We start from the raw sequence: 26,570 nt of genomic DNA on the forward strand, positions 1-26,570 counted from the left end.
TCGCCCGAATGGGGGCTGAGAGTGTAAAGGCCATCGCCCGAATGGGGGCTGAGAGTGTAGCCATCGCCCGAATGGGGGCTGAGAGTGGAAAGGCCATCGCCCCGAATGGGGGCTGAGAGTGTAAAGGCCATCGCCCGAATGGGGGCTGAGAGTGTAAAGGCCATCGCCCGAATGGGGGCTGAGAGTGTAGCCATCGCCCGAATGGGGGCTGAGAGTGTAGCTATCGCCCGAATGGGGGCTGAGAGTGTAAAGGCCTTTGCCCGAATGGGGGCTGAGAGTGTAAAGGCCATCGCCCGAATGGGGGCTGAGAGTGTAGCCATCGCCCGAATGGGGGCTGAGAGTGTAGCCATCGCCCGAATGGGGGCTGAGAGTGTAGCCATCGCCCGAATGGGGGCTGAGAGTGTAGCCATCGCCCGAATGAGGGCTGAGAGTGTAAAGGCCATCGCCCGAATGGGGGCTGAGAGTGTAAAGGCCATCGCCCGAATGGGGGCTGAGAGTGTAGCCATCGCCCGAATGGGGGCTGAGAGTGTAGCCATCGCCCGAATGGGGGCTGAGAGTGTAAAGGCCATCGCCCGAATGGGGGCTGAGAGTGTAAAGGCCATCGCCCGAATGGGGGCTGAGAGTGTAAAGGCCATCGCCCGAATGGGGGCTGAGAGTGTAGCCATCGCCCGAATGGGGGCTGAGAGTGTAAAGGCCATCGCCCGAATGGGGGCTGAGAGTGTAAAGGCCATCGCCCGAATGGGGGCTGAGAGTGTAAAGGCGATCGCCCGAATGGGGGCTGAGAGTGTAAAGGCCATCGCCCGAATTGGGGCTGAGAGTGGAAAGGCCTTCGCCCGAATGGGGGCTGAGAGTGTAAAGGCCATCGCCCGAATGGGGGCTGAGAGTGTAAAGGCCATCGCCCGAATGGGGGCTGAGAGTGTAAAGGCCATCGCCCGAATGGGGGCTGAGGGTGTAAAGGCCATCGCCCGAATGGGGGCTGAGAATGTAAAGGCCATCGCCCGAATGGGGGCTGAGAGTGGAAAGGCCTTCACCCGAATGGGGGCTGAGAGTGTAGCCATCGCCCGAATGGGGGCTGAGAGTGGAAAGGCCTTCACCCGAATGGGGGCTGAGAGTGTAGCCATCGCCCGAATGGGGGCTGAGAGTGTAGCCATCGCCCGAATGGGGGCTGAGAGTGGAAAGGCCATCGCCCGAATGGGGGCTGAGAGTGTAAAGGCCTTCACCCGAATGGGGCTGAGAGTGTAAAGGCCATCGCCCGAATGGGGGCTGAGAGTGTAAAGGCCATCGCCCGAATGGGGGCTGAGAGTGTAAAGGCCATCGCCCGAATGGGGGCTGAGAGTGTAAAGGCCTTCGCCCGAATGGGGGCTGAGAGTGTAAAGGCCATTGCCCGAATGGGGGCTGAGAGTGGAAAGGCCATCGCCCGAATGGGGGCTGAGAGTGTAAAGGCCATCGCCCGAATGGGGGCTGAGAGTGTAAAGGCCTTCGCCCGAATGGGGGCTGAGAGTGTAAAGGCCTTCGCCCGAATGGGGGCTGAGAGTGGAAAGGCCATCGCCCGAATGGGGGCTGAGAGTGTAAAGGCCATCGCCCGAATGGGGGCTGAGAGTGTAAAGGCCTTCGCCCGAATGGGGGCTGAGAGTGTAAAGGCCATCGCCCGAATGGGGGCTGAGAGTGTAGCCATCGCCCGAATGGGGGCTGAGAGTGTAAAGGCCATCGCCCGAATGGGGGCTGAGAGTGTAAAGGCCATCGCCCGAATGGGGGCTGAGGGTGTAAAGGCCATCGCCCGAATGGGGGCTGAGAGTGTAAAGGCCATCGCCCGAATGGGGGCTGAGAGTGTAAAGGCCATCGCCCGAATGGGGGCTGAGAGTGTAAAGGCCTTCGCCCGAATGGGGGCTGAGAGTGGAAAGGCCATCGCCCGAATGGGGGCTGAGAGTGTAAAGGCCATCGCCCGAATGGGGGCTGAGAGTGTAAAGGCCTTCGCCCGAATGGGGGCTGAGAGTGTAAAGGCCATCGCCCGAATGGGGGCTGAGAGTGTAGCCATCGCCCGAATGGGGGCTGAGAGTGTAAAGGCCATCGCCCGAATGGGGGCTGAGAGTGTAAAGGCCATCGCCCGAATGGGGGCTGAGGGTGTAAAGGCCATCGCCCGAATGGGGGCTGAGAGTGTAAAGGCCATCGCCCGAATGGGGGCTGAGAGTGTAAAGGCCATCGCCCGAATGGGGGCTGAGAGTGTAAAGGCCATTGGCCCGAATGGGGGCTGAGAGTGTAAAGGCCATCGCCCGAATGGGGGCTGAGAGTGTAGCCATCGCCCGAATGGGGGCTGAGAGTGTAAAGGCCATCGCCCGAATGGGGGCTGAGAGTGTAGCCATCGCCCGAATGGGGGCTGAGAGTGTAGCCATCGCCCGAATGGGGGCTGAGAGTGTAGCCATCGCCCGAATGGGGGCTGAGAGTGGAAAGGCCATCGCCCGAATGGGGGCTGAGAGTGTAAAGGCCTTTGCCCGAATGGGGGCTGAGAGTGTAGCCATCGCCCGAATGGGGGCTGAGAGTGTAGCCATCGCCCGAATGGGGGCTGAGAGTGTAGCCATCGCCCGAATGGGGGCTGAGAGTGTAAAGGCCATCGCCCGAATGGGGGCTGAGAGTGTAGCCATCGCCCGAATGGGGGCTGAGAGTGTAAAGGCCATCGCCCGAATGGGGGCTGAGAGTGTAAAGGCCATCGCCCGAATGGGGGCTGAGAGTGTAAAGGCCATCGCCCGAATGGGGGCTGAGAGTGTAGCCATCGCCCGAATGGGGGCTGAGAGTGGAAAGGCCATCGCCCGAATGGGGGCTGAGAGTGTAAAGGCCATCGCCCGAATGGGGGCTGAGAGTGTAGCCATCGCCCGAATGGGGGCTGAGAGTGTAAAGGCCATCGCCCGAATGGGGGCTGAGAGTGTAGCCATTGCCCGAATGGGGGCTGAGAGTGTAGCCATCGCCCGAATGGGGGCTGAGAGTGTAAAGGCCATCGCCCGAATGGGGGCTGAGGGTGTAGCCATCGCCCGAATGGGGGCTGAGAGTGTAAAGGCCATCGCCCGAATGGGGGCTGAGAGTGTAAAGGCCATCGCCCGAATGGGCGCTGAGAGTGTAGCCATCGCCCGAATGGGGGGCTGAGAGTGTAAAGGCCATCGCCCGAATGGGGGCTGAGAGTGTAGCCATCGCCCGAATGGGGGCTGAGAGTGTAGCCATCGCCCGAATGGGGGCTGAGAGTGTAGCCATCGCCCGAATGGGGGCTGAGAGTGGAAAGGCCATCGCCCGAATGGGGGCTGAGAGTGTAGCCATCGCCCGAATGGGGGCTGAGAGTGTAAAGGCCATCGCCCGAATGGGGGCTGAGAGTGTAGCCATCGCCCGAATGGGGGCTGAGAGTGTAAAGGCCATCGCCCGAATGGGGGCTGAGAGTGTAAAGGCCATCGCCCGAATGGGGGCTGAGAGTGTAAAGGCCATCGCCCGAATGGGGGCTGAGAGTGTAGCCATCGCCCGAATGGGGGCTGAGAGTGGAAAGGCCATCGCCCGAATGGGGGCTGAGAGTGTAAAGGCCATCGCCCGAATGGGGGCTGAGAGTGTAGCCATCGCCCGAATGGGGGCTGAGAGTGTAAAGGCCATCGCCCGAATGGGGGCTGAGAGTGTAGCCATTGCCCGAATGGGGGCTGAGAGTGTAGCCATCGCCCGAATGGGGGCTGAGAGTGTAAAGGCCATCGCCCGAATGGGGGCTGAGGGTGTAGCCATCGCCCGAATGGGGGCTGAGAGTGTAAAGGCCATCGCCCGAATGGGGGCTGAGAGTGTAAAGGCCATCGCCCGAATGGGGGCTGAGTGTAAAGGCCATCGCCCGAATGGGGGCTGAGGGTGTAGCCATCGCCCGAATGGGGGCTGAGAGTGTAAAGGCCATCGCCCGAATGGGGGCTGAGAGTGTAGCCATCGCCCGAATGGGGGCTGAGAGTGTAAAGGCCATCGCCCGAATGGGGGCTGAGAGTGTAAAGGCCATCGCCCGAATGGGGGCCTGAGCATCGATGAAGGCGGCCAATCCACCCGCTTTTCCAGGGGTCCCACGCATGCGCACCACGGTCGGGAAAACGAAGCAGCCGAATACTACACTGCGCAGGTTTGAGCCGCGGCTGACCGCACTGCGCAGGTTTGAGCCGCGGCTGACCGCACTGCGCAGGTTTGAGCCGCGGCTGACCGCACTGCGCAGGTTTGAGCCGCGGCTGACCGCACTGCGCAGGTTTGAGCCGCGGCTGACCGCACTGCGCAGGTTTGAGCCGCGGCTGACCGCACTGCGCAGGCACGTCGATGCGCCGAGCGTGACGACGTTGACGGGATGACGTGCCCCAACTGTGGCACGCCCATTTAAAGCGGCAATGCCCTGTGAGAGGCAGGCGATGTCTCAACTGTGAGAAGCCTGGCCATTATACGGCTTTGTGCAGATCTGCACCTCCGACAGCGGACCAGCGATATCAGTTCCAACGCAGACGCCAGCGAAGCGTGCAGCACGGGGCTGCTGGATTTGGAACCTGATCCCGTCACCGATCCAGAGGACGACAGCCCGGAGTCCCTGTCTCGAGTGGGCATCATCACCGTGCATGGCAAGGCCTCCTCACACTCAGCAACACACACACCCATCCTCTATGTGGATTCTGCGGACGTGTGGCGTTCCGTAGTACAGGTCAACCATTGTAGCATCCGGTTCAAACTGGACAGCGGTGCTTCGGCCAACCTAATCTCCAAAGCAGGCTGGCATCCAGAGGCAGCCCACCATTCTTCCTCCGGCCTGCCAGCTGCTCGACTACAATGGCAATGCCATCTCTGCGTTAGGGTCTGTCACCTGCAGGTATCCAACAAGGGCATCAAGGCCACTTTGCGGTTTGAGATGGTCAAGCCCGGCAAGGCTTCTCTGCTGGGTGCCTGAGCATGCAAGCTACTCCATCTCGTCCAGCGTGTGCATGTCCTCAGCCAACAGCACTCTTCAGGCTGACATTGAGGAGCTCCGGATGTGTTCACTGGGATGGGTACGCTGCCTGACCGCTATATAATATTCAGCTCAGGCCTGATGCCACGCCCTGGCATCCATGCACCACGCCGGGTGCCGGAGCCCGTCTGAAGGCACAGCTGCAGGAGCTCCAGGATCAGGGAATAATATCCAAGGTGACGGAACCAACTGACTGGGTCAGCTCGATGGTCTGTGTCAAGAAGCCCTCTGGGGAACCGCATTTGTATCGATCCCAAGGATCTGAACTGCAACATTATGAAGGAACACTACCCGATCCCGAAGCGGGAGGAGCTGACGAGTGAGATGGTGCAGGCCATATTCTTTACAAAGCTGGATGCATCGCGGGACTTCTGGCAGATACAGCTGGACGAAGTCCACCACTTTCCAGTGGCTGCCCACACATCAATCAGAGAGGCTGGAGTTGAAAGCGAAGCTAACCACCGCTCCTGTTCTAGCCTTCTTTGACCCAGCAAAGGAGACCAAGATCTCCACAGACGCCAGCCAGGACGGCATTGGGGCGGTGCTCCTGCAGAAGGACGACACCATGTCCTGGGCTCCAGTGGCCTACGCGTCCAGGGCCATGACCCCCCCCACCGAGCAACGCTATGCTCAAATCGAGAAAGAATGCCTGGGCCTTCTCACGGGCATCGTGAAATTCCACGATTATGTCTATGGTCTCCCGACCTTTACCGTAGAGACGGACCACAGACCCCCTAGTGCACATTATACACAAGGACTTAAATGACATGACGCCCAGGCTCCAGCGCATTCTCCTTCGACTCCGCAGGTATGATTGCGAACTGGTTTACACACCTGGGAAGGAGCTGATCATCGCGGATGCCCTGTCCCGTGCCACCCCTCGCCCTGTGAGCAGGTAGACTTCACACACGACATCGAGGCCCAGGTGGAACTGTGTGCCAGCACCCTCCCGTCATCCGCCGAACCACTCGTCATCATTCGAGAAAAGACCGCCAAGGACCCTCTGCTGCAGCGGCTCATCCATCACCTCACAAATGGCTGGCAGAAAGGCCAATGCCCCCAATACTATAATGTAAAGGATGACCTATCTGTTGTTGAGGGGATCCTTCTGAAATTGGATGGCATCGTCATTCCGCACAGCCTCCAGAGATTGGTGCTCACGCAGATACACGAGGGAGACCTCGGCATTGAGAAGGGCAGGCGGAGGGCCCGGCAGGCTGTCTATTGGCCAGGCATCAATGAGGACATCTCAAACATGGTCCTCAATTGTGTGACCTGCCAGCATTTCCAGCTGGCTCAGCCCAAAGAGACGCTCCACCAGCATGCGATCGTGACCTCTCCGTGGTCTAAAGTTGGAGTGGACCTTTTTCATGCCAAAGGGCGTGACTACGTCCTGATAATTGATTACTTCTCCAGTTGCCCGGAGGTAGTGAAACTGTCCGACTGAACATCCAGGACTGTCATAAAGGCAAGGAGGCATTCACCAGGCATGGTATCCCGCTCGCCAGGCATGGTATCCCGCTCGCCAGGCATGGTATCCCGCTCACCAGGCATGGTATCCCGCTCACCAGGCATGGTATCCCGCTCACCAGGCATGGTATCCCGCTCGCCAGGCATGGTATCCCGCTCGCCAGGCATGGTATCCCGCTCACCAGGCATGGTATCCCGCTCGCCAGGCATGGTATCCCGCTCACCAGGCATGGTATCCCGCTCACGGTTATGAGCGACAATGGTCCCTGTTTCTACAGTCAAGAATGGTCGAAGTTCACAAAGCAATACCAGTTCCAGCACATCACCTCGAGCCCGCATTACCCACAATCTAATGGGAAGGTCGAAAAAGGGGTCCGCGTCGTGAAGCAGATGCTCTGTAAGGCTGCGGACTCAGCTTCCGACTTCAATCTCGCTCTCCTGGCGTACAGGGCAACCCCTCTGTCCAACGGTCTGTCTCCGGCACAACTCCTTCTGAATCGTGACCTGCGGACGACTGTTCCGGCCAATCATGTACCTGACCTGGATCACCTTCCAGTGCTGCAAAAGATGCTGCAGGTCAGAACCCGGCAAAAGATCACATATGTTGCGAACGCTCTGGATCTGCCGGTGCTCTCTCCGAAGGACGCTGTGCGCATCTAGCTGCCTGGTGGAGGCTGGTCAACTCCAGCTGTTGCTGTTTGACAGGCTGCTCCCAGGTCCTTTGTGATTTGCATGGCTGATGGATCTATTGTAAGGCGCTTCAGAAGGGCACTACGCAAACTTGCCCGCCCACCACCGGACCTCACTTTCCCAGATGTCATTCTGCCTGATCCGGACACCTCGCTCCATGAGGCCAACAACCTGGCTGTGTGCCAAACGGTCAAGCCACCATCATTCCCCCCCTCCACCTCTCAGATGGTCCACAAGAATCCATCGACAGCCTCAATGACTGGACATAAATAGTTCCTTGTATATATGATATTATGTTTCTGCACGCTAGACACCTTACATATACATATCCATCCACTCACCGATATAGTTACTCTTGTAAATATGTCGTTGCTGCTTGAAGCAGCCGATAAATTTTTTTTAAAAAGTGGGTATGTCATAATAAACACCCATGCACATCATGAGGTAAGAGCAGGCAGTGAGACACCCAGGTGAGCCAATCAACATACAGAACAGAACACAACCAATCACAAGACGGGACGCCAGAGTGGGGCTTCCACCAATAAAACACACGAGGCATCAGCACTCCGCCTCTTTCTATTGGTGACAACTGTAGTGACAGTCAGGGTGTACAAATCATTCAACACCTCCGACACGTGGATCAGAGCTAGCCTGGTCTAGATAGTTAGAGTTAGTTTACTTAGAGGAGTAGAGGGTCAACCCCAGGCAGCTGTGTGCTTCGTTACAAGAGTTCAATAAATCTCAGATTGAACCAACGCCCACATTTGATGTATACTTAATCAGTGTTACCCCAGTGTAAACAAGACGACAACCCTGTATCTAACCCCGTGCTGTACCTGTCCTGGGAGTGATTGATGGGGACAGTGTAGAGGGAGCTTTACTCTGTATCTAACCCCGTGTTGTACCTGTCCTGGGAGTGATTGATGGGGACAGTGCAGAGGGAGCTTTACTCTGTATCTAACCCCGTGTTGTACCTGTCCTGGGAGTGTTTGATGGGGACAGTGCAGAGGGAGCTTTACTCTGTATCTAACCCCGTGCTGTACCCTGTCCTGGGAGTGATTGATGGGGACAGTGTAGAGGGAGCTTTACTCTGTATCTAACCCCGTGTTGTACCTGTCCTGGGAGTGTTTGATGGGGACAGTGCAGAGGGAGCTTTACTCTGTATCTAACCCCGTGCTGTACCTGTCCTGGGAGTGATTGATGGGGACAGTGTAGAGGGAGCTTTACTCTGTATCTAACCCCGTGCTGTACCTGTCCTGGGAGTGATTGATGGGGACAGTGTAGAGGGAGCTTTACTCTGTATCTAACCCCGTGCTGTACCTGTCCTGGGAGTGTTTGATGGGGTCAGTGTAGAGGGAGCTTTACTCTGTATCTAACCCCGTGCTGTACCTGTCCTGGGAGTGTTTGATGGGGACAGTGCAGAGGAAGCTTTACTCTGTATCTAACCCCGTGTTGTACCTGTGGTGGGAGTGTTTGATGGGGACAGTGTAGAGGGAGCTTTACTCTGTATCTAACCCCGTGCTGTACCTGTCCTGGGAGTGTTTGATGGGGACAGTGTAGAGAGAGCATTACTCTGTATCTAACTCCCTGCTGTACCTGTCCTGGGAGTGTTTGATGGGGACAGTGTAGAGAGTGACCTTTACTCTGTATCTAACCCCGTGCTGTACCTGTCCTGGGAGTGTTTGATGGGGACAGTGTAGAGAGAGCTTTACTCTGTATCAAACCCTGTGCTGTACCTGTCCTGGGAGTGTTTGATGGGGACAGTGTAGAGGGAGCTTTACTCTGTATCTAACCCCGTGCTGTACCTGTCCTGGGAGTGTTTGATGGGGACAGTGTAGAGGGAGCTTTACTCTGTATCTAACCCTGTGAATGTGTTTTTTGTTGCAGATTTGCCACGTTTGAAGAAATCAGTGATATACGATGCCAGCCTCGTTCTGACGTCATTGTGTTACGGCTTTACCTGCTTGACCAATCACACTGGGTTCCCAAGGGTCCTGAGGCCAATAACAGAGGCCTGGTGTTGGTGGCTGGGAGCTCTCTGAGTGTCAGTGCAGTTACTGACTCAGGCTGCGGCTGGAACGATCTGTACAGAGCGGGAACTCACCCGCTCTCTGAGAGAACTGGCATCATGACCATCTTAGGTAACAAATAGGGTCCCGGGATAGGAGTGAGGGAGGGATTCCACAATGAGTGGGCGGAGAATGAGGGATTCCACAATGAGTGGGCGGAGAATGAGGGATTCCACAATGAGTGGGCGGAGAATGAGGGATTCCACAATGAGTGGGCAGAGAATGAGGGATTCCACAATGAGTGGGCGGAGAATGAGGGATTCCACAATGAGTGGGCGGAGAATGAGGGATTCCACAATGAGTGGGCGGAGAATGAGGGATTCCACAATGAGTGGGCGGGGAATGAGGGATTCCACAATGACTGGGCGGAGAATGAGAGATTCCACAATGAGTGGGCGGAGAATGAGGGATTCCACAATGAGTGGGCGGAGAATGAGGGATTCCACAATGAGTGGGCGGAGAATGAGGGATTCCACAATGAGTGGGCGGAGAATGAGGGATTCCACAATGAGTGGGCAGAGAATGAGGGATTCCACAATGAGTGGGCGGAGAATGAGGGATTCCACAATGAGTGGGCGGAGAATGAGGGATTCCACAATGAGTGGGCGGAGAATGAGGGATTCCACAATGAGTGGGCGGGGAATGAGGGATTCCACAATGACTGGGCGGAGAATGAGAGATTCCACAATGAGTGGGCGGAGAATGAGGGATTCCACAATGAGTGGGCGGAGAATTAGGGATTCCACGATTGGGAAGGGGGGTGGGGATTCCCGGGGTTTTGGGGAGGAGGGATTCCCGGGGTTTTGGGGAGGGGGGATTTCCGGGGTTTTGGGGAGGGGGGGTGGGGATTCCCGGGGTTTTGGGGAGTGGGGGTGAGGATTCCCGGGGTTTTGGGGAGGGGGGGTGGTGTTCCCGGGGTTTTGGGGAGGGGGGGTGGGGATTCCCGGGGTTTTGGGGAGGGGGGGGTGAGGATTCCCGGGGTTTTGGGGAGGGGGGATGGTGTTCCCGGGGTTTTGGGGAGGGGGGGTGAGGATTCCCGGGGTTTTGGGGAGGGTGGGTGGGGATTCCCGGGGTTTTGGGGAGGGGGGGTGGTGTTCCCGGGGTTTTGGGGAGGGGGGGTGAGGATTCCCGGGGTTTTGAGGAGGGGGGGTGGTGTTCCCGGGGTTTTGGGGAGGGGGGGTGGGGATTCCCGGGGTTTTGGGGAGGGGGGGGTGAGGATTCCCGGGGTTTTGGGGAGGGGGGGTGGTGTTCCCGGGGTTTTGGGGAGGGGGGGGTGAGGATTCCCGGGGTTTTGGGGAGGGTGGGTGGGGATTCCCGGGGTTTTGGGGACGGGGGGGTGGGGATTCCCAGGGCTTTGGGGACGGGGGGTGGGGATTCCCGGGGTTTTGGGGAGGGGGGGTGAGAATTCCCGGGGTTTTGTGGAGGGTGAGTGGGGATTCCCGGGGTTTTGGGGAGGGGGATTCCCGGGGTTTTGGGGAGGGGGGATTCCCGGTGTTTTGGGGAGGGGGGATTCCCGGGGTTTTGGTGAGGGGGGGTGGGGATTCCCGGGTTTTTGGGGAGGGGGGATTCCTGGGGTTTTGGGGAGGGGGGTGGGGATTCCCGGGGTTTTGGGGAGGGGGGGTGGGGAATCCCGGGGTTTTGGGGAGGGGGGGATTTCCGGGGTTTTGGGGAGGGGGGCTGGGGATTCCCGGAGTTTTGGGGAGGGGGGTGGGGATTACCGTGGTTTTAGGGGGGGGGTGAGAATTCCCGGGGTTTTGGGGAGGGAGGGATTCCCGTGGTTTTGGGGGGGGGGTGAGGATTCCCGGGGTTTTGGGGGGGGATTCCCGGGTTTTGGGGAGGGGGGATTCACGGGGTTTTGGGGAGGGGGGTGGGGATTCCCGGGGGTTTGGGGAGGGGGGGTGGGGATTCTCGGGTTTTGGGGAGGGGGTGGGGATTCCCGGGGTTTTGGGGAGGGGGGGGGGGATTCCCGGGGTTTTGTGGAGGTGAGTGGGGATTCCCGGGGTTTTGGGAAGGGGGATTCCCGGGGTTTTGGGGAGGGGGATTCCCGGTGTTTTGGGGAGGGGGGATTCCCGGGGTTTTGGTGAGGGGGGGTGGGGATTCCCGGGTTTTTGGGGAGGGGGGATTCCTGGGGTTTTGGGGAGGGGGGTGAGGATCCCGGGTTTTGGGGAGGGGGGTGGTGTTCCCGGGGTTTTGGGAGGGGGGCTGAGGATTCCCGGNGGGTTTTGGGGGAGGGGTGGGGATTCCCGGGTTTTGGGGAGGGGGGGGTCACGGGAGTGGTTGGGGAGGGGGGTGGGGATTCTCGGGGTTTTGGGGAGGGGGGGTGGGGATCCCGGGGTTTTGGGGAGGGGGGGGTGGGGATCCCGGGGTTTTGGGGAGGGGGGTGGGGATTCCCGGGGTTTTGGGGAGGGGGGTGGGTTTCCGGGGGGTTTTGGGGGGGGGGGTGGATTCGGGGTTTTGGGGGGTGGTGGGGAGGGGGGAGTCGGGTTTGGGGAGGGGGGGGGGGATTCCCGGGGTTTTGGGGAGGGGGGTGGGGATTCTTGGGGTTTTGGGGAGGGCGGATTCCCGGGGTTTTGGGGAGGGTGGATTCCCGGGGTTTTAGGGAGGGGGGGTGGGGTTTCCCGGGGTTTTGGGGAGGGGGGATTCCCGGGGTTTTGGTGAGGGGGGGGTGGGATTCCCGGGCTTTGGGGAGGGGGGATTCCCAGGGTTTTGTGGAGGGGGGGTGGGGATTCCCGGGGTTTTGGGGAGGGGGGGGAGGGGATTCCCAGGGTTTTAGGGAGGGGGGTGAGGATTCCGGGGGTTTTGGGGAGGGGGGTGAGGATTCCCAGGGTTTTGGGGAGGGGGGGTGGGGATTCCGGGGTTTTGGGGAGGGGGGGTGAGGATTCCCGGGGTTTTTGGGAGGGGGTGGGGATTCCCGGGGTTTTGGGGAGGGGGGTGAGGATTCCCGGCATTTTTGGGAGGGGGTGGGGATTCCCAGGGTTTTGGGGAGGGGGGTGGGGATCCCCGTGGTTTTGGGAGGGGGGGGTGGAGATACCCGGGGTTTTGGGTGAGGCTGGGGTGGGATTCCCGGGGTTTTGGGGAGTGGGGGTGGGGGATTCCCGGGGTTTTGGCGAGGGGGGGTGAGGATTCCCGGGGTTTCGAGGAGGGGGTGGTGGGATTCCTGGGGTTTTGGGGAGGGGGGTGGGGATTCCCGTGGTTTTGGGGAGGGGGGGGTGGGGATACCCGGGGTTTTGGGGAGTGGGGGTGGGATTCCCGGGCTTTTGGGGAGGGAGGGATTCCCGGGGTTTTGGGGAAGGGGGGGTTGGGGATTCCCGGGGTTTTGGGGAGGGGGAATTCCCGGGGTTTTGTGGGGGGGGTGGTGATTCCCGGGGTTTTGAGGGGGTGGTGTGGATTCCCGGGGTTTTGGGGAGGGGGGATTCCCGGGGTTTTGGGGAGGGTGGATTCCCGGGGTTTTAGGGAGGGGGGGTGGGGTTTCCCGGGTTTTGGGGAGGGGGGATTCCCGGGGTTTTGGTGAGGAGGGGGGTGGGATTCCCGGGCTTTGGGGAGGGGGGATTCCCAGGGTTTTGTGGAGGGGGGGTGGGGATTCCCGGGATTTTGGGGAGGGGGGTGGGGATTCCCAGGGTTTTGGGGAGGGGGGTGAGGATTCCGGGGGTTTTGGGGAGGGGGGTGAGGATTCCCAGGGTTTTGGGGAGGGGGGGTGGGGATTCCCGGGGTTTTGGGGAGGGGGGGTGAGGATTCCCGGGGTTTTTGGGAGGGGGTGGGGATTCCCGGGGTTTTGGGGAGGGGGGTGAGGATTCCCGGGGTTTTTGGGAGGGGGTGGGGATTCTCGGGGTTTTGGGGAGGGGGGTGAGGATTCTCGGGGTTTTGGCGAGGGGGTGTGGATTCCCGGGGTTGTGGGGAGGGGGGATTCCCGGGGTTTTGGGGATGGGGGGGGTGAGGATTCCCGGGGTTTTGGGGAGGGGGGGTGAGGATTCCAGGGGCTTTGGGGAGGAGTGGTGGGGATTCCCGGGGTTTTGGTGAGAGGGGGTGAGGATTTCCGGGGTTTTGGGGAGGGGGTGGGGATTCCCGGGGTTTTGTGGAGGGGGGGTGAGGATTCCCGGGGTTTTGGCGATGGGGGGGTGAGGATTCCCAGGGTTTTGGGGAGGGGGGGTGAGGATTCCCGGGGTTTTGGTGAGGGGGGTGGGGATTCCCGGGGTTTTGGGGAGGGGGGTGTGGATTCCCGGGGTTTTGGGAGGGGGGTGTGGATTCCCGGGGTTTTGGGGAGGGGGGGGTGGATTCCCGCGGTTTTGGCGAGGGGGGGGTGGGGATTCCCGGGGTTTTGGGGAGGGGGTGGGGATTCCCGGGGTTTGGGGGCTGTGTGGAGGAAGTGTGACGAGGTGATAATTTATAAATGTGTAAAATTTTAATGCGATCAGGAATTTCCAGCGATCTGAATTAATGACGATGTCCTGTTTTTTATTACAGAGGAGCTAAGGCGTAGAGTACAAGGACTAATACCCACCATCGTAACCAGTGTAATTCTCCTAATCTTGGTGATTTGTAAGTATTTACATCCCTGTGCCCCCTGAGCAGTACTCCCTCAGTACTGACCCTCTGACAGTGCGGCACTCCCTCAGTACTGACCCTCTGACAGTGCCGCACTCCCCAATACTGACCCTCTGACAGTGTCGCGCTCCCTCAGTACTGACCCTCTGACAGTGCAGCGCTCCCTCAGTACTGACCCTCTGACAGTGTCGCGCTCCCTCAGTACTGACCCTCTGACAGTGCGGCACTCCCTCAGTACTGACCCTCTGACAGTGCAGCGCTCCCTCAGTACTGACCCTCTGACAGTGCAGCGCTCCCTCAGTACTGACCCTCTGACAGTGTCGCGCTCCCTCAGTACTGACCCTCTGACAGTGCAGCGCTCCCTCAGTACTGACCCTCTGACAGTGCGGCACTCCCTCTGTACTGACCCTCTGACAGTGCAGCACTCCCTCAGTACTGACCCTCTGACAGTGCAGCGCTCCCTCAGTACTGACCCTCTGACAGTGCGGCACTCCCTCAGTACTGACCCTCTGATAGTGCGGTGCTCCCTCAGCATTGACCCTCTGACAGTGCGGCGCTCCCTCAGTACTGACCCTCTGACAGTGCGGCACTCCCTCAATACTGACCCTCTGACAGTGCGGCACTCCCTTACTACTGACCCTCTGACAGTGCGGCACTCCCTCAGTACTGACCCTCTGACAGTGCGGCACTCCCTCAATACTGACCCTCTGACAGTGCGGCACTCCCTCACTACTGACCCTCTGACAGTGCAGCACTCCCTCAGTACTGACCCTCTGACAGTGCGGCACTCCCTCAGTACTGACCCTCTGACAGTGCGGCACTCCCTCAGTACTGACCCTCTGACAGTGCGGCACTCCCTCAGTACTGACCCTCTGACAGTGCGGCGCTCCCTCAGTACTGACCCTCTGACAGTGCGGCGCTCCCTCAGTACTGACCCTCTGACAGTGCAGCGCTCCCTCAGTACTGACCCTCTGACAGTGCGGCGCTCCCTCAGTACTGACCCTCTGACAGTGCAGCGCTCCCTCAGTACTGACCCTCTGACAGTGCGGCACTCCCTCAGTACTGACCCTCTGACAGTGCGGTGCTCCCTCAGTACTGACCCTCTGACAGTGCGGCACTCCATCAGTACTGACCCTCTGACAGTGCGGCACTCCCTCAGTACTGACCCTCTGACAGTGCGGCACTCCCTCAACTCTGACCCTCCGACAGTGCAGCATTCCCTCAGTACTTACCCTCTGACAGTGCGGCGCTCCCTCAGTACTGACCCTCTGACAGTGCGGCACTCCCTCAGTACTTACCCTCTGACAGTGCAGCGCTCCGTCAGTACTGACCCTCTGACAGTGCGGCACTCCCTCAGTACTGACCCTCTGACAATGCTGCACTCCCTAAGTACTGACCCTCTGATGGTGCGGCACTCCCTCAGTACTGACCCCTCTGACAGTGCAGCACTCCCTCAGTACTGACCCTCTGACAGTGCAGCACTCCCTCAGTACTGACCCTCTGACAGTGCAGCACTCCCTCAGTACTGACCCTCTGACAGTGCAGCACTTCCTCAGTACTGACTCTCTGACAGTGCGGCACTCCCTCAACTCTCACCCTCCGACAGTGCGGCACTCCCTCAGTACTGACCCTCCGACAGTGCAGCACTCCCTCAGTACTGACCCTCCGACAGTGCAGCACTCCCTCAGTACTTACCCTCTGACAGTGCAGCACTCCCTCAGTACTGACCCTCCGACAGTGCAGCACTCCCTCAGTACTTACCATCTGACAGTGCAGCACTCCCTCAGTACTGCCCCTCTGACAGTGCAGCACTCGCTCAGCACTGACCCTCCGACAGTGCAGCACTCCCTCAGTACTGACCCTCTGACAGTGCGGCACTCCCTCAGTACTGACCCTCTGACAGTGCAGCACTCGCTCAGCACTGACCCTCCGACAGTGCAGCACTCCCTCAGTACTGACCCTCTGACAGTGCAGCACTCCCTCAGTACTGACTCTCTGACAGTGCGGCACACCCTCAACTCTGACCCTCCGACAGTGCGGCACTCCCTCAGTACTGACCCTCCGACAGTGCAGCACTCCCTCAGTACTGACCCTCCGACAGTGCAGCACTCCCTCAGTACTTACCCTCTGACAGTGCAGCACTCCCTCAGTACTGACCCTCCGACAGTGCAGCACTCCCTCAGTACTGACCCTCTGACAGTGCAGCACCCCCTCAGTACTGACTCTCTGACAGTGCGGCACTCCCTCAACTCTGACCCTCCGACAGTGCGGCACTCCCTCAGTACTGACCCTCTGACAGTGCAGCACTCCCTCAGTACTGACCCTCTGACAGTGCAGCACTCCCTCAGTACTGACCCTCTGACAGTGCGGCACTCCCTCAGTACTGACCCTCTGACAGTGCGGCACTCCCTCAGTACTGACCCTCCGACAGTGCGGCCCTCCCTCAGTACTGACCCTCTGACAGTGCGGCACTCCCTCAGTACTGACCCCCTGACAATGCGGCACTCCCTCAGTACTGACCCCGTGACAGTGCGGCACTCCCTCAGTACTGACCCTCCCACAGTGCGGCACTCCCTCAGTACTGACCCTCCACAGTGCGGCACTCCCTCAGTACTGACCCTCTGACAGTGCGGCACCCCCTCAGTACTGACCCTCTGACAGTGCGGCACTCCCTCAGTACTGACCCTCTGACAGTGCGGCGCTCCCTCTGTACTGACCCTCTGACAGTGCGGCACTCCCTCAGTACTGACCCTCTGACAGTGCAGTGCTCCCTCAGTACTGACCCTCTGACAGTGCGGCACTCCCTCAGTACTGACCCTCTGACAGTGCGACACTCCCTCAGTACTGACCCTCTGACAGTGCGGCACTCCCTCAGTACTGACTCTCTGACAGTGCGGCACTCCCTCAGTACTGACCCTCTGACAGTGCGGCACTCCCTCGGTACTGACCCTCTGACAGTGTGGCACTCCCTCAGTACTGACCCTCTGACAGTGCGGCACTCCCTCAGTACTGACCCTCTGACAGTGCGGAGCTCCCTCAGTACTGACCCTCTGACAGTGCGGCACTCCCTCAGTACTGACCCTCTGACAATGCGGCACTCCCTCAGCACTGACCCCCTGACAATGCGGCGTTTAACACAGAGAATATAGCAGAGGGGGTGATTACTGATTGGAAATGCTATCAGCTGTCTGGTGAGGATATAATGAGGGGAAAGTATCCAGTGGAGATCAAATGTGTGGAACTGAGGAACCAAAATTGATCTATAACTTTAATAGGTGTTGTGTATCGACCCCACTGTAGAGGTTCTGAGGTGCTGGATTGTATAAATACAGAAATTAGGCAAACGTGTAGCAAAGGCAGAGTATTAATGGGGGGATTAATAGGGGATTTTAACTTACACGTAGATTGGGAACTGCAGACAAGCAGAAAGGGAGTGAATTTCTGGATTGTTTCCGGAATAGTTTCCTGCTGCAATATGTTCCAGATGCAACAAGGGAACAGGCAATATGCGATTTCGTTATGAGTAGGGGCCCAATTTAATTACTGGATTCGTAACCTAACTGTGTCCAAATAGTGATCACAACGTGATTGAATTCAGTGTAGCTTCTGAATGTGAAAAGCGTGATTCAGATAGCAGTATTTTGGCTTGGGCGAGGCTTACTTTAACGGAATGAGACAGACTGTCCACGGTAAACTGGGAAGGTCTGTTAGTCAGTCAAACAACTGGAGATCTGTGAGGAATATTTCAACAATTAACGAGATACAGAGGAAGTGTATATATCCCGCTCCACTTCATAGAAAAACAACCATGAACAACTAAAAGACAGCATCAAACTGAAAGAAACGACTATCAAAGGATCACAAAGCAGTATAAGGGATACTAAAAGGGATTATGAAAGGAAGCATGAAACGGACTATAAAAATCAGTGAGTGAGATGTTATGGTTATATAAAGGGAATGTGGGTGGTGAAGAGCAATGTGGGCCCTCTAAAAGCTGAAAATGGAGATATTGTCAGTAATAATGGGCAAATGGCAGAGATGTTGAACAATTGCCTCAGTATTTACAGTAGAAAAGGAGGAATACATTGCAGAAGTCCTGATAAAATTAATAGTCAATAGAGGACTGCGTACATTTTTTAAAAAGAAATATTTTTATTGAAGGCATTTTTCACATGTACAAAAATACAAAAGTCAGACCTCGGCAACAGGTAACAGAACTGACAACCCACTCTCCACATTCCCCCCCCCCCCCCCCCCCCCTCCCCCCCGAGGGAGTTCTGACTCTGGGCTGCATCAGAGCGCTGAAGTGGGAGTTCTGTGACTGAGGGAGTTCGGTGGGGAGGGAGCAAGGTGCTCTTTTCAATTCCTACCTGTCCTCAAAGAGAGTGAAGGGGAAGCTGGGTGTTTACAAGGAGCGCAGCTGAGCGCGGTGAGTAAATAATTAACTTACCTCGGGGGATTTGCGGCCTAGTCTCCAGGGGGGGCAGTCTCGGAGGGCGGAGCATCACAGCGTGAGTATCGGGGATTCCTGAAGCTGAAAAATAAACTGAAAAAGTCGCGTCACTGGAAAGCTGTGACCTGATTGGCTGGTAGGCAATCTGTGCGAAATTTGAAAATAATATATTAATTGACTAACCAGAGATTGTGGTGATATGCCTGTGCACAGTTTTGTAGATAGTTAATGATGCAACCTTCAACCAGCTAGATATCCTTTGCGTGACCTGAGATTGGTAGTAGGACATACGAGAGGATAGTCGCAGTTAGAGTATTTCCAGTAGAATTCACATAATAATTATTGTCTATAGAGTAACCTGTTAGTTCCCTTTCCACGTGTGTGAGTTAATAAATCACCGTTTAGTTAAGCAACTGGATGTTCTGTGTACCTCATTGCAACGGCCATCTCACAGAACACAACATGGTACCAGGAGTGGAGAACGTTTAAAGATAACAACAGAGAAGACAAAGAGAAACAGGCCGAAGAACGAAAAGAGAAGATTCTTTCTCAGACTTGGTGAACTGTGGCTATCTGCAACTCAACGCAACAAACAATAGTGAAATTTGGGATGGAAGGTTTGAAGGCACTCCACCAGCTTCAAGTCTCGGGGTAACTGGCACGTTTTCAAGCAGCAATTTAGACTCTATGTTTCAGCCCTTGGCCTGCATACACAGCCTGAGGAAAGGCGTACTGCATTGCTGCTCACGGTAGCAGGTCCTCCAGCAATAGAAATATACAATACCTTAGCTTTTGATAGCGAAGAGGAAATCGAGCTAATAATAATAATTGTTATTATTGTCACAAGTAGGCTGACATTAACACTGCAATGAGGTTACTGTGAAAAGCCCCTAGTCACCACATTCCGGCGCCTGTTCGGGTACACGGGAGGAGAATTCAGAATGTCCAATTCACTAACTTGCACGTCTTTGGGCACTTGTGGGAGGAAACCGGAGCACCCGGGGGAAACCCACGCAGACACGGGGAGAAAGTGCAGACTCCACACAGACAGTGACCCAGCAGGGAATCGAACCCTGAGACCCCTGGCGCTGTGAAGCAACCGTGCTAACTACTATGCTACCGTGCCACCCACAAAAAATAAATAGCAGTGAATGATTTGGATCGATCGACCTCTGGGTTATGGACCCAGTACTCTCCCACTGCGCCAGTCTGCTCCCTGTTACAACGAGGTGATAAAGTCCTTCGAAAGGCATTGCTCCCTGAAGGAAAACAAAACATTTGAAAGATACATACTTCGTAGGCGTACCCAAAAACCAGGCAAATATTTTGATAGCTTTGTAACTGACTTAAGGCTGAAGGCCCAGTCCTGCAATTTCAGTAATCTAAAGTTATCGATGATCGGCGACCAAATTGTGATATGGAATGGTAAACTCCGTGAGAGATTGATACGGGAGGAAGACCTGAAGTTAGAAAATTTCCATCTACCATGCGAGTGAGCACGCTCAATTTTGCCGCCAATATAGGAGAGGACGCCAGAGCCATCAGCACTGTGACGCAGTTCAATAAAAAATGTGGTCTCAGTACAGGCGGCCATTTTAAGTGACTGACCGGGTCCGCCATTTTATGCCAGAGATGCGGCAATCAAGGGCCAAGGCAATGTCCAACATATGGAAAAGTATGTTCCAAGAGCAGCCATACAAATCATTTTGCAAAACAATGCTATTGGTGTCCTACAGTGGACCAAACAAGATCAGTTAACGCGATGAGATGTCCCGGAAGAACAGCTCTTCATTGATACCATTTCAACCAAGGTCATGATGAGTCGAATCATAAAAAGTGAAGAAGTATTAATCACTAATTTTGATCCTGGTAGTGATAAACCCAATACCATCAGAACCAGTTGGGCGAGCCTGGTGATACTGAACGACACGTTAATCAAATGCGACCCTGACATGGGAATGAGGGCCAACCTCCTCAGTCTGTCCGATTTGCATGGGCTGCAGGTTAAACAGGGAAGCCATCAATCAACCGAGACTGCTCATGGACCGCAGTGGGAAGGAGATCGAGATGCTGGGTGTATGTGAGCTCGAATTATGGGTGCACGAGAAAACTCACCTCGTACCGTTTTCCATCGTGGACATGAACAGCGAGCCCATCAAAGGAACGGTTGCGTGTGAAGCCTTGGACTTAGCTGAGCGGCTGTATCTCCTGGACAGCGAGGAGACAGAAGATTACAGTGATTTGCAACAAGACGTGCAGGCGCAGTTATACGATGAGAAGCAAGCGAAAGTCAAGGCGGAGGACGACGTATCAGATAAAGAGATGGAAAAGCCGGAGGAATTCCAAACTTCTGATGACAGTCTTCAAGAACGTGTATATCCTCAGTGGGAGGATACAGGAGCATGATGAGCCCCTATTAAAGCATCTGCAAGATGTGAACGTTAAATATTCAGAGCCTGAACCAGCCAATGTGTTTCAGCTCAAGTAGTCTTTCACAAATGAGGTAGTCACGTTTCCAAACCGGATGGGATCGCGGCCTGATGAGTTTGATTTCTCATTCTTTGAGAAACCAGAAAGCACTGGATGCACAGGGTGCCAGATCGACTGGAAGAAAGGAAGAAAACGTCACACTGAAAACCGCCAACGCAAAGCCGAAGCAACGGGGTCGGAGTGCTGGTAAAACAGTTCTGGAGACCGTGCCAAATGATTCTTTCTTAACTTCTTCAGTCCTCCTGAATTTCTAGAGCATGGAGTGTGGAGTAAAGGTTCTGCAGAAAAACCCGCTGATGACTATGAAACCTCTCCGATGGAGCATTCAAAGACTGAGAGCGAGATTGCAAGAGCAGACACTTCGGCTCCGAACTGACTGATAACGGAAGAAATTGTCCCCATCCTGGAGAAACCGGCCCCAGAAGCATACGGTGAATCATCTCAGGTCCACCAAATGGTTCAGGTCGAGGACTCCCTGATATTCAAGACCAAACGGCGTGCTAGAGGAGCAGATGACTGTATCTATCGGCAGCTCCACAACTACAGACGATACGTACCTCATACAATCAGACGAGGGTGAGCCACGAGTGGTCCCTTCAGCAGAAGATGATGCAAACATTATCACTTCCAGTGATGATGAGCCATCAAGCTTAGGATCAGGATGAAGGAGCAACACCCAACGTTGGGGAAGTGGAGCCAACTCAGACACTAGACGCCAGGCTCCGCAGCATGGCACTGAAGATGCAGCCTTGATCACGGCTGCGCAGTCCCTCACAAGCATGCCGGCACTGGACGTCTCTACAGGTGATCCACAAGTAACCACTCCCATGGTGCTCTCCAGCAGCAGGATGGGTGCAACCAAGACCAAACAGAAAAGGAGGCATCGTCACAGGATCCCTCCGGCAAAGAAGAAGAGGAAGAGAAGGAGAGTGGGGGATGAAAAATGAATGAAAAAATGAAAATCGCTTATTGTCACGAGTAGGCTTCAATGAAGTTACTGTGAAAAGCCCCTAGTCGCCACATTCCGGCGCCTGTTCGGGGAGGCTGGTACAGGATAGCGTGGGTCCACCTGTGGCAATGCACAAGAAAACATCGGCAATGTGGCCGACAATCCAGAAAGTGAAAGTACACAACGACGAATAAAAAGGCATCGCGTTGAAAAGATATAGAAGCTGGTGACGCAGGCGCGACAGGCAAAGAAACCGGTTCTCAAGGCCCATCGAATCAAGAGGCTAAACACAGTGTTAAACAAAAAAAGACCAGCAAGAAAATCGTTATTCTAGAGGCAAGGCGACGTCGGGAAGATGAGAGCCCAGAAGGTCAACAAGGCGATGCTGTCGCAGATGTACAATTAGCTATGCACCAGAGACACGATCATCAGGCATATCACATTGTCTGAAACACCTTTGTGTATATATATATATCCATAACATGTGTAAAATAATCATAGATAAATCATGTTTTTGTAAGGCACCGTTACATTTAAGTATTAACGTTAGCATTTCCAAAGGAAGGGTGATGTGGTGATATGCATAGTTTTGTAGATCGTTCATGATGTGGCCTCCAACCAGCTGGTGGCGCCAGACACCCTTTACATGACCTGAGATACCTGCCAGTTGGTAGTAAGACGTACAAGAGGATAGTCGCAGTTAGTATAGTTCCAGTAGAATTCATACAGTAATTATTGTCAGCCTAGTAATCTGTCAGTTATCTTTCCATGTGTGTGTGTTAATAAACCGCCTTTTAGTTAAACAATTGGATGTTCCCTATACCTCATTGCAACGGCCATATCACAGAACACAACAGAGGTGGCTGGGCAGATGTGTTGCGGCTGCACGATGTGGGAACTGGCAGATCCCATTGCAAGTTGCAGCGACCACACCTGCCCGAGTGTTTGTTGCGCGAGGAATTTCAGCTCAGAATTGACGAGCTGGAGTCTGAGCTTCGGAGACCCACCGCGGCAGTTCCGGGAGGGGGAGAGTTACCTGGGCGCTTTGAAGCAGGAGGGAGCAAAAAGACAAGTGGTAGTTGCAGAGGATTCTATAATTCGGGAAACTGATAGCAGGTTTGCCTGTGCACAGTTTTGTTCATGTCGTGACCTCCAACCAGCTGCTGGCACCAGACATCCTTCTTGTGGTCTCAGATACCCGCTACGTTAGGGGGAGGGGACATGGTACCACAGTGGTTAGCACAGTTGCTTCGCAGCTCCAGGGTCCCAGGTTCGATTCCCTTGGCTTGAGTCACTGTCTGTGCGGAGTCTGCACATTCTCCCTGTGTCTGGGTGCAGCACGGTAGCATTGTGGATAGCACAATCGCTTCACAGCTCCAGGGTCCCAGGTTCGATTCTGGCTTGGGTCACTGTCTGTGTGGAGTCTGCACATCCTCTCCGTGTCTGCGTGGGTTTCCTCCGGGTGCTCCGGTTTCCTCCCACAGTCCAAAGATGTACAGGTTAGGTGTAATGGCCATGCTAAATTGCCCTTAGTGTCCAAAATTGCCCAAAGTGTTGGGTGGGGTTACTGGGTTATGGGGATAGGGTGGAGGTGTTAACCTTGGGTAGGGTGCTCTTTCCAGGAGCCGGTGCAGACTCGATGGGCCGAATGGCCTTCTTCTGCACTGTAAATTCTATGTAAATTCTATGTAAAAAGTCCTAAAATGTGCAGGTTAGGTGGATTGACCATGCTAAATTACCTTTAGTTCCAAAAAGGATTGGATTGGGTTACGGGGATAGGGTGGGGGTGTGGGCTTGGGTAGAGTGCTCTTTCTAAGGGCTGGTGCAGACTCGATGGACCGAATGGGCCTCCTTCTGCACTGTAATTTTCTATTGTCGTCTGAGAGTACGTTTAAGAAATGGGTGTTTAAGAAATGTACCTTTAAGAAATGGAGCTGCTCATGTTGCTGGAGTGATACCAGAGTGTGGGTGGAGCTGAGCTCTACTTCTGCTTTTTAGTTTCAGTTTGAGAAAAAGCTTGGGTGTGTCTGTGTTTTTCAGTGAGCTGCATCTGAAGGCTGCCATCTCAAAGACTATCTATGAATCATTTGGTGAACCCAGATTTGTAAAAGGTCTCAGTATTGAATGTAAACCTAATGTGCTCCTGTTTAAGGGTTTGTTAAGTCTTTTGGATGTTAAAAGAACATCTTAAAAGGGTTACTTAGTGTTGTAGTCTTTGGGGGGGGGGTATGTTGAATTAATGGTTGCTAAGATATTCACTATTTGTTTTAAAAAGGTTAACTTGAGTTCATAGAATAAACATTGTTTTGCTTTAAAAATTACTATCCATTTCTGCTGTACCACACCTGTAGAGTGAGCCGTGTGCTCCCCATACCATAATACTATGATTCTATCCTTTGCAAGCCGGACTGAGAATTCCGCATAGTATGTTGCCTGTCTGGTCCCAGGCTTGAAAGGATATTGGCGAGGGAGGAGGAGGATCCAGTTGTTGTTGTCCACGTTGGGACAAACACCATAGGCAAGACTAGGAAAGAGAACCAGTTTTGGGATTAACAGGAATTAGGAACAAAACTAAAGAACAGGTCCTCAAGGGTTCGAATCTCTGGATCGTTACCCGAGCGATGTGCGAATTGGCATAGGGATGAGAAAATTAGGGAAGTAAACATGTGGCTAAAGGAGTGGTGTGGGAAAGAGGAGACCCATTTCACGGGTCCCTGGTATCAGTATTGGGAGAGGAGGGATCTGTACCGTTGGGATGGGCTCCACCTGAACCGATCTGGGACCAGTGTTCCAGTGGAAAAGGGTAAGAAGGTGGTCTCAGACTTTAAACTCGCAAATGGTGGTGGGGGGGGGGAGGGGGGGGGTAAAGCTACAAGGCGTACAATGGTTAATGGGAACAAGAGCAGCAGGTCAGTAGGTGAGGAGATGGTAGAGGTTAATAGAATGAACAGGCAGGGCCAGTCGAACAACTGGGCAGCACGGTAGCATTGTGGTTAACACAATCGCTTCAAAGCTCCAGGGTCCCAGGTTCGATTCCGGCTTGGGTCACTGTCTGTGCGGAATCTGCACATCCTCCCCGTGTCTGCGTGGGTTTCCTCCGGGTGCTCCGGTTTCCTCCCACAGTCGAAAGATGTGCAGGTTAGGTGAATTGGACATGATAAATTGCCCTTAGTGTCCAAAATTACCCTTAGTGTTGGGTGGGGTTACTGGGTTATGAGGATAGGGTGGAGTGTTGACCTTTGGTAGGGTGCTCTTTCCAGGAGCTGGTGCAGACTCGATGGGCCGAATGGCCTCCTTCTGCACTAAATTCTATGATCTATGAAAGAAACGTAAAAATATATATATATATATATATAATGTGACTGTGGGAGTGGAAGTTGGGAGTGAGACTGAGTGTTCTCAGAGATTAATAAAGGAGGTCAGAATGTGTGAACGGCGTAGTGCACATAAAAATCCTGCAAGAGATAGACAAATCAGTAGGAGGTGCAGTGGGTTAGCACTGTGGCCTCACGGCGCCGTGGTCCCAGGTTCGGTCCCGGCTCTGGGTCACTGTCCGTGTGGAGTTTACACATTCTCCCCATGTCTGCGTGGGTTTCGCCCCCACAACCCAATGATGTGCAAGGCTAGGTGGATTGGCCACACTAAATTTTCCCTGAATTGGAAAAAATGAATTGGATACTCTAAAACCTTTGTACCTAAATGCACGTAGTATTCGGAATAAGGTCAATGAGCTGACAGAACAAGTAGAGACAAATGGGTATGATTTGGTGGGGATGGTTGCAGGGGGACCGGGACTGGGAGCTGAATGTTCAAGAGTACTCAGTATTTCGAAAGGATAGACAGGATGGAACAAGAGGTGGAGTTGCTTTATTGGTTAAACATGGCATCAAGGCTATATTGAGAAATGATATTGGCACTCAGGGCCAAAATGTTGAATCGATCTGCGTGCAAATAAAAAACTGGGTCGGAGTAATTTACAGGCCCCTGAGCAATATTTCCAAAGTGGAGCATAGTATGAAGCAAGACATGGTGAGGGTTGTGAGAAGGCCACAATGGTAATCATGGGCGATTTTAATATGTATATTGACTGGATTAATCAAATTGACAAGAGCAGCCTCGTGGGAGATTTCATAAAGTATATGAGGGATTGTTTCTTTGAGCAGTATGTTATGGAGCTAAACAGCGTACAGACAATTTTAGATGTAGCTTTGTATAACAAGGAAAGTTTGATAAATAGTCTTGTTGTTAAGGATCCTCTTGAAAGGAGTGATCACAACATGCTAGAATTTCAAATGCAGATTGAGCAAGAGATGACAGAGTGCCATACTAGAGTTTTAACGTTGGACTGAGGTAATTATACAGGTCTGAGGAAAGAGTTGGCCCAAATAGACCGGGCTCAGATAATCGAGGGTAGGGCCGTTGAGGAACAATGGTGGATGTTGAGGGAGATGTTAAACACCTCTCAATTAAAGTATATTCCTGAGAGGAAGAGGAATTGTAAAAGGGAGAAAAATGTTCCCTGTCTGAACAAGGAAGCCAAGGAAGATATAGAGCCACAAACTAGATCATACCATGCTGCACAAGCTAATGGTAAGCTGGAGGGTTGGGAGGACGTTACGGTTCAGCAAAAGGCTACTAAAAATCAAATCAAAAGAGCTGAGATGAACTGCGAAAGAAAACTAGCAGAAAACATAAACACTAAACCCAAAAGCTTCCATAAGTACATAAAGAGGAAGAGGGTAGCTGAAGTAAGTTGGCCCTTTAGAGGATGATAGTGGTGAGGTAATAATGGGGAACACAGAGATGGCGGAGACAATGAGACAATATTCTGCCTGTCTTCACGGTAAAAGATAATAAAACATTTCCAAAACCTAGTTAATGCAGAGGAACTTGGTGCAATAACCAGCGCTAGGGAGACGGTAT

The 26,570-nt window shown here is 54.6% G+C and overlaps 1 protein-coding gene across 1 annotated transcript in view; it reads left to right on the top strand.

Moving 5' to 3' along the window:
• The window catches only part of LOC119954820 (C-type lectin domain family 10 member A-like), a 101,689-nt gene that overhangs the window by 8,013 nt on the left and 67,106 nt on the right, over positions 1–26,570 (top strand). Inside the window, exons 2-3 of the mRNA XM_038780362.1 lie at positions 9,032–9,285; positions 13,675–13,749. Coding sequence (XP_038636290.1) covers positions 9,273–9,285; positions 13,675–13,749 — 88 coding nt within the window. The 5' untranslated portion in view covers positions 9,032–9,272. The remainder of the gene's footprint in view (positions 1–9,031; positions 9,286–13,674; positions 13,750–26,570) is intronic.

This window comes from Scyliorhinus canicula, chromosome 20 (assembly GCF_902713615.1).
Source record: "Scyliorhinus canicula chromosome 20, sScyCan1.1, whole genome shotgun sequence".
Taxonomy (NCBI): Eukaryota; Metazoa; Chordata; class Chondrichthyes; order Carcharhiniformes; family Scyliorhinidae; genus Scyliorhinus; species Scyliorhinus canicula.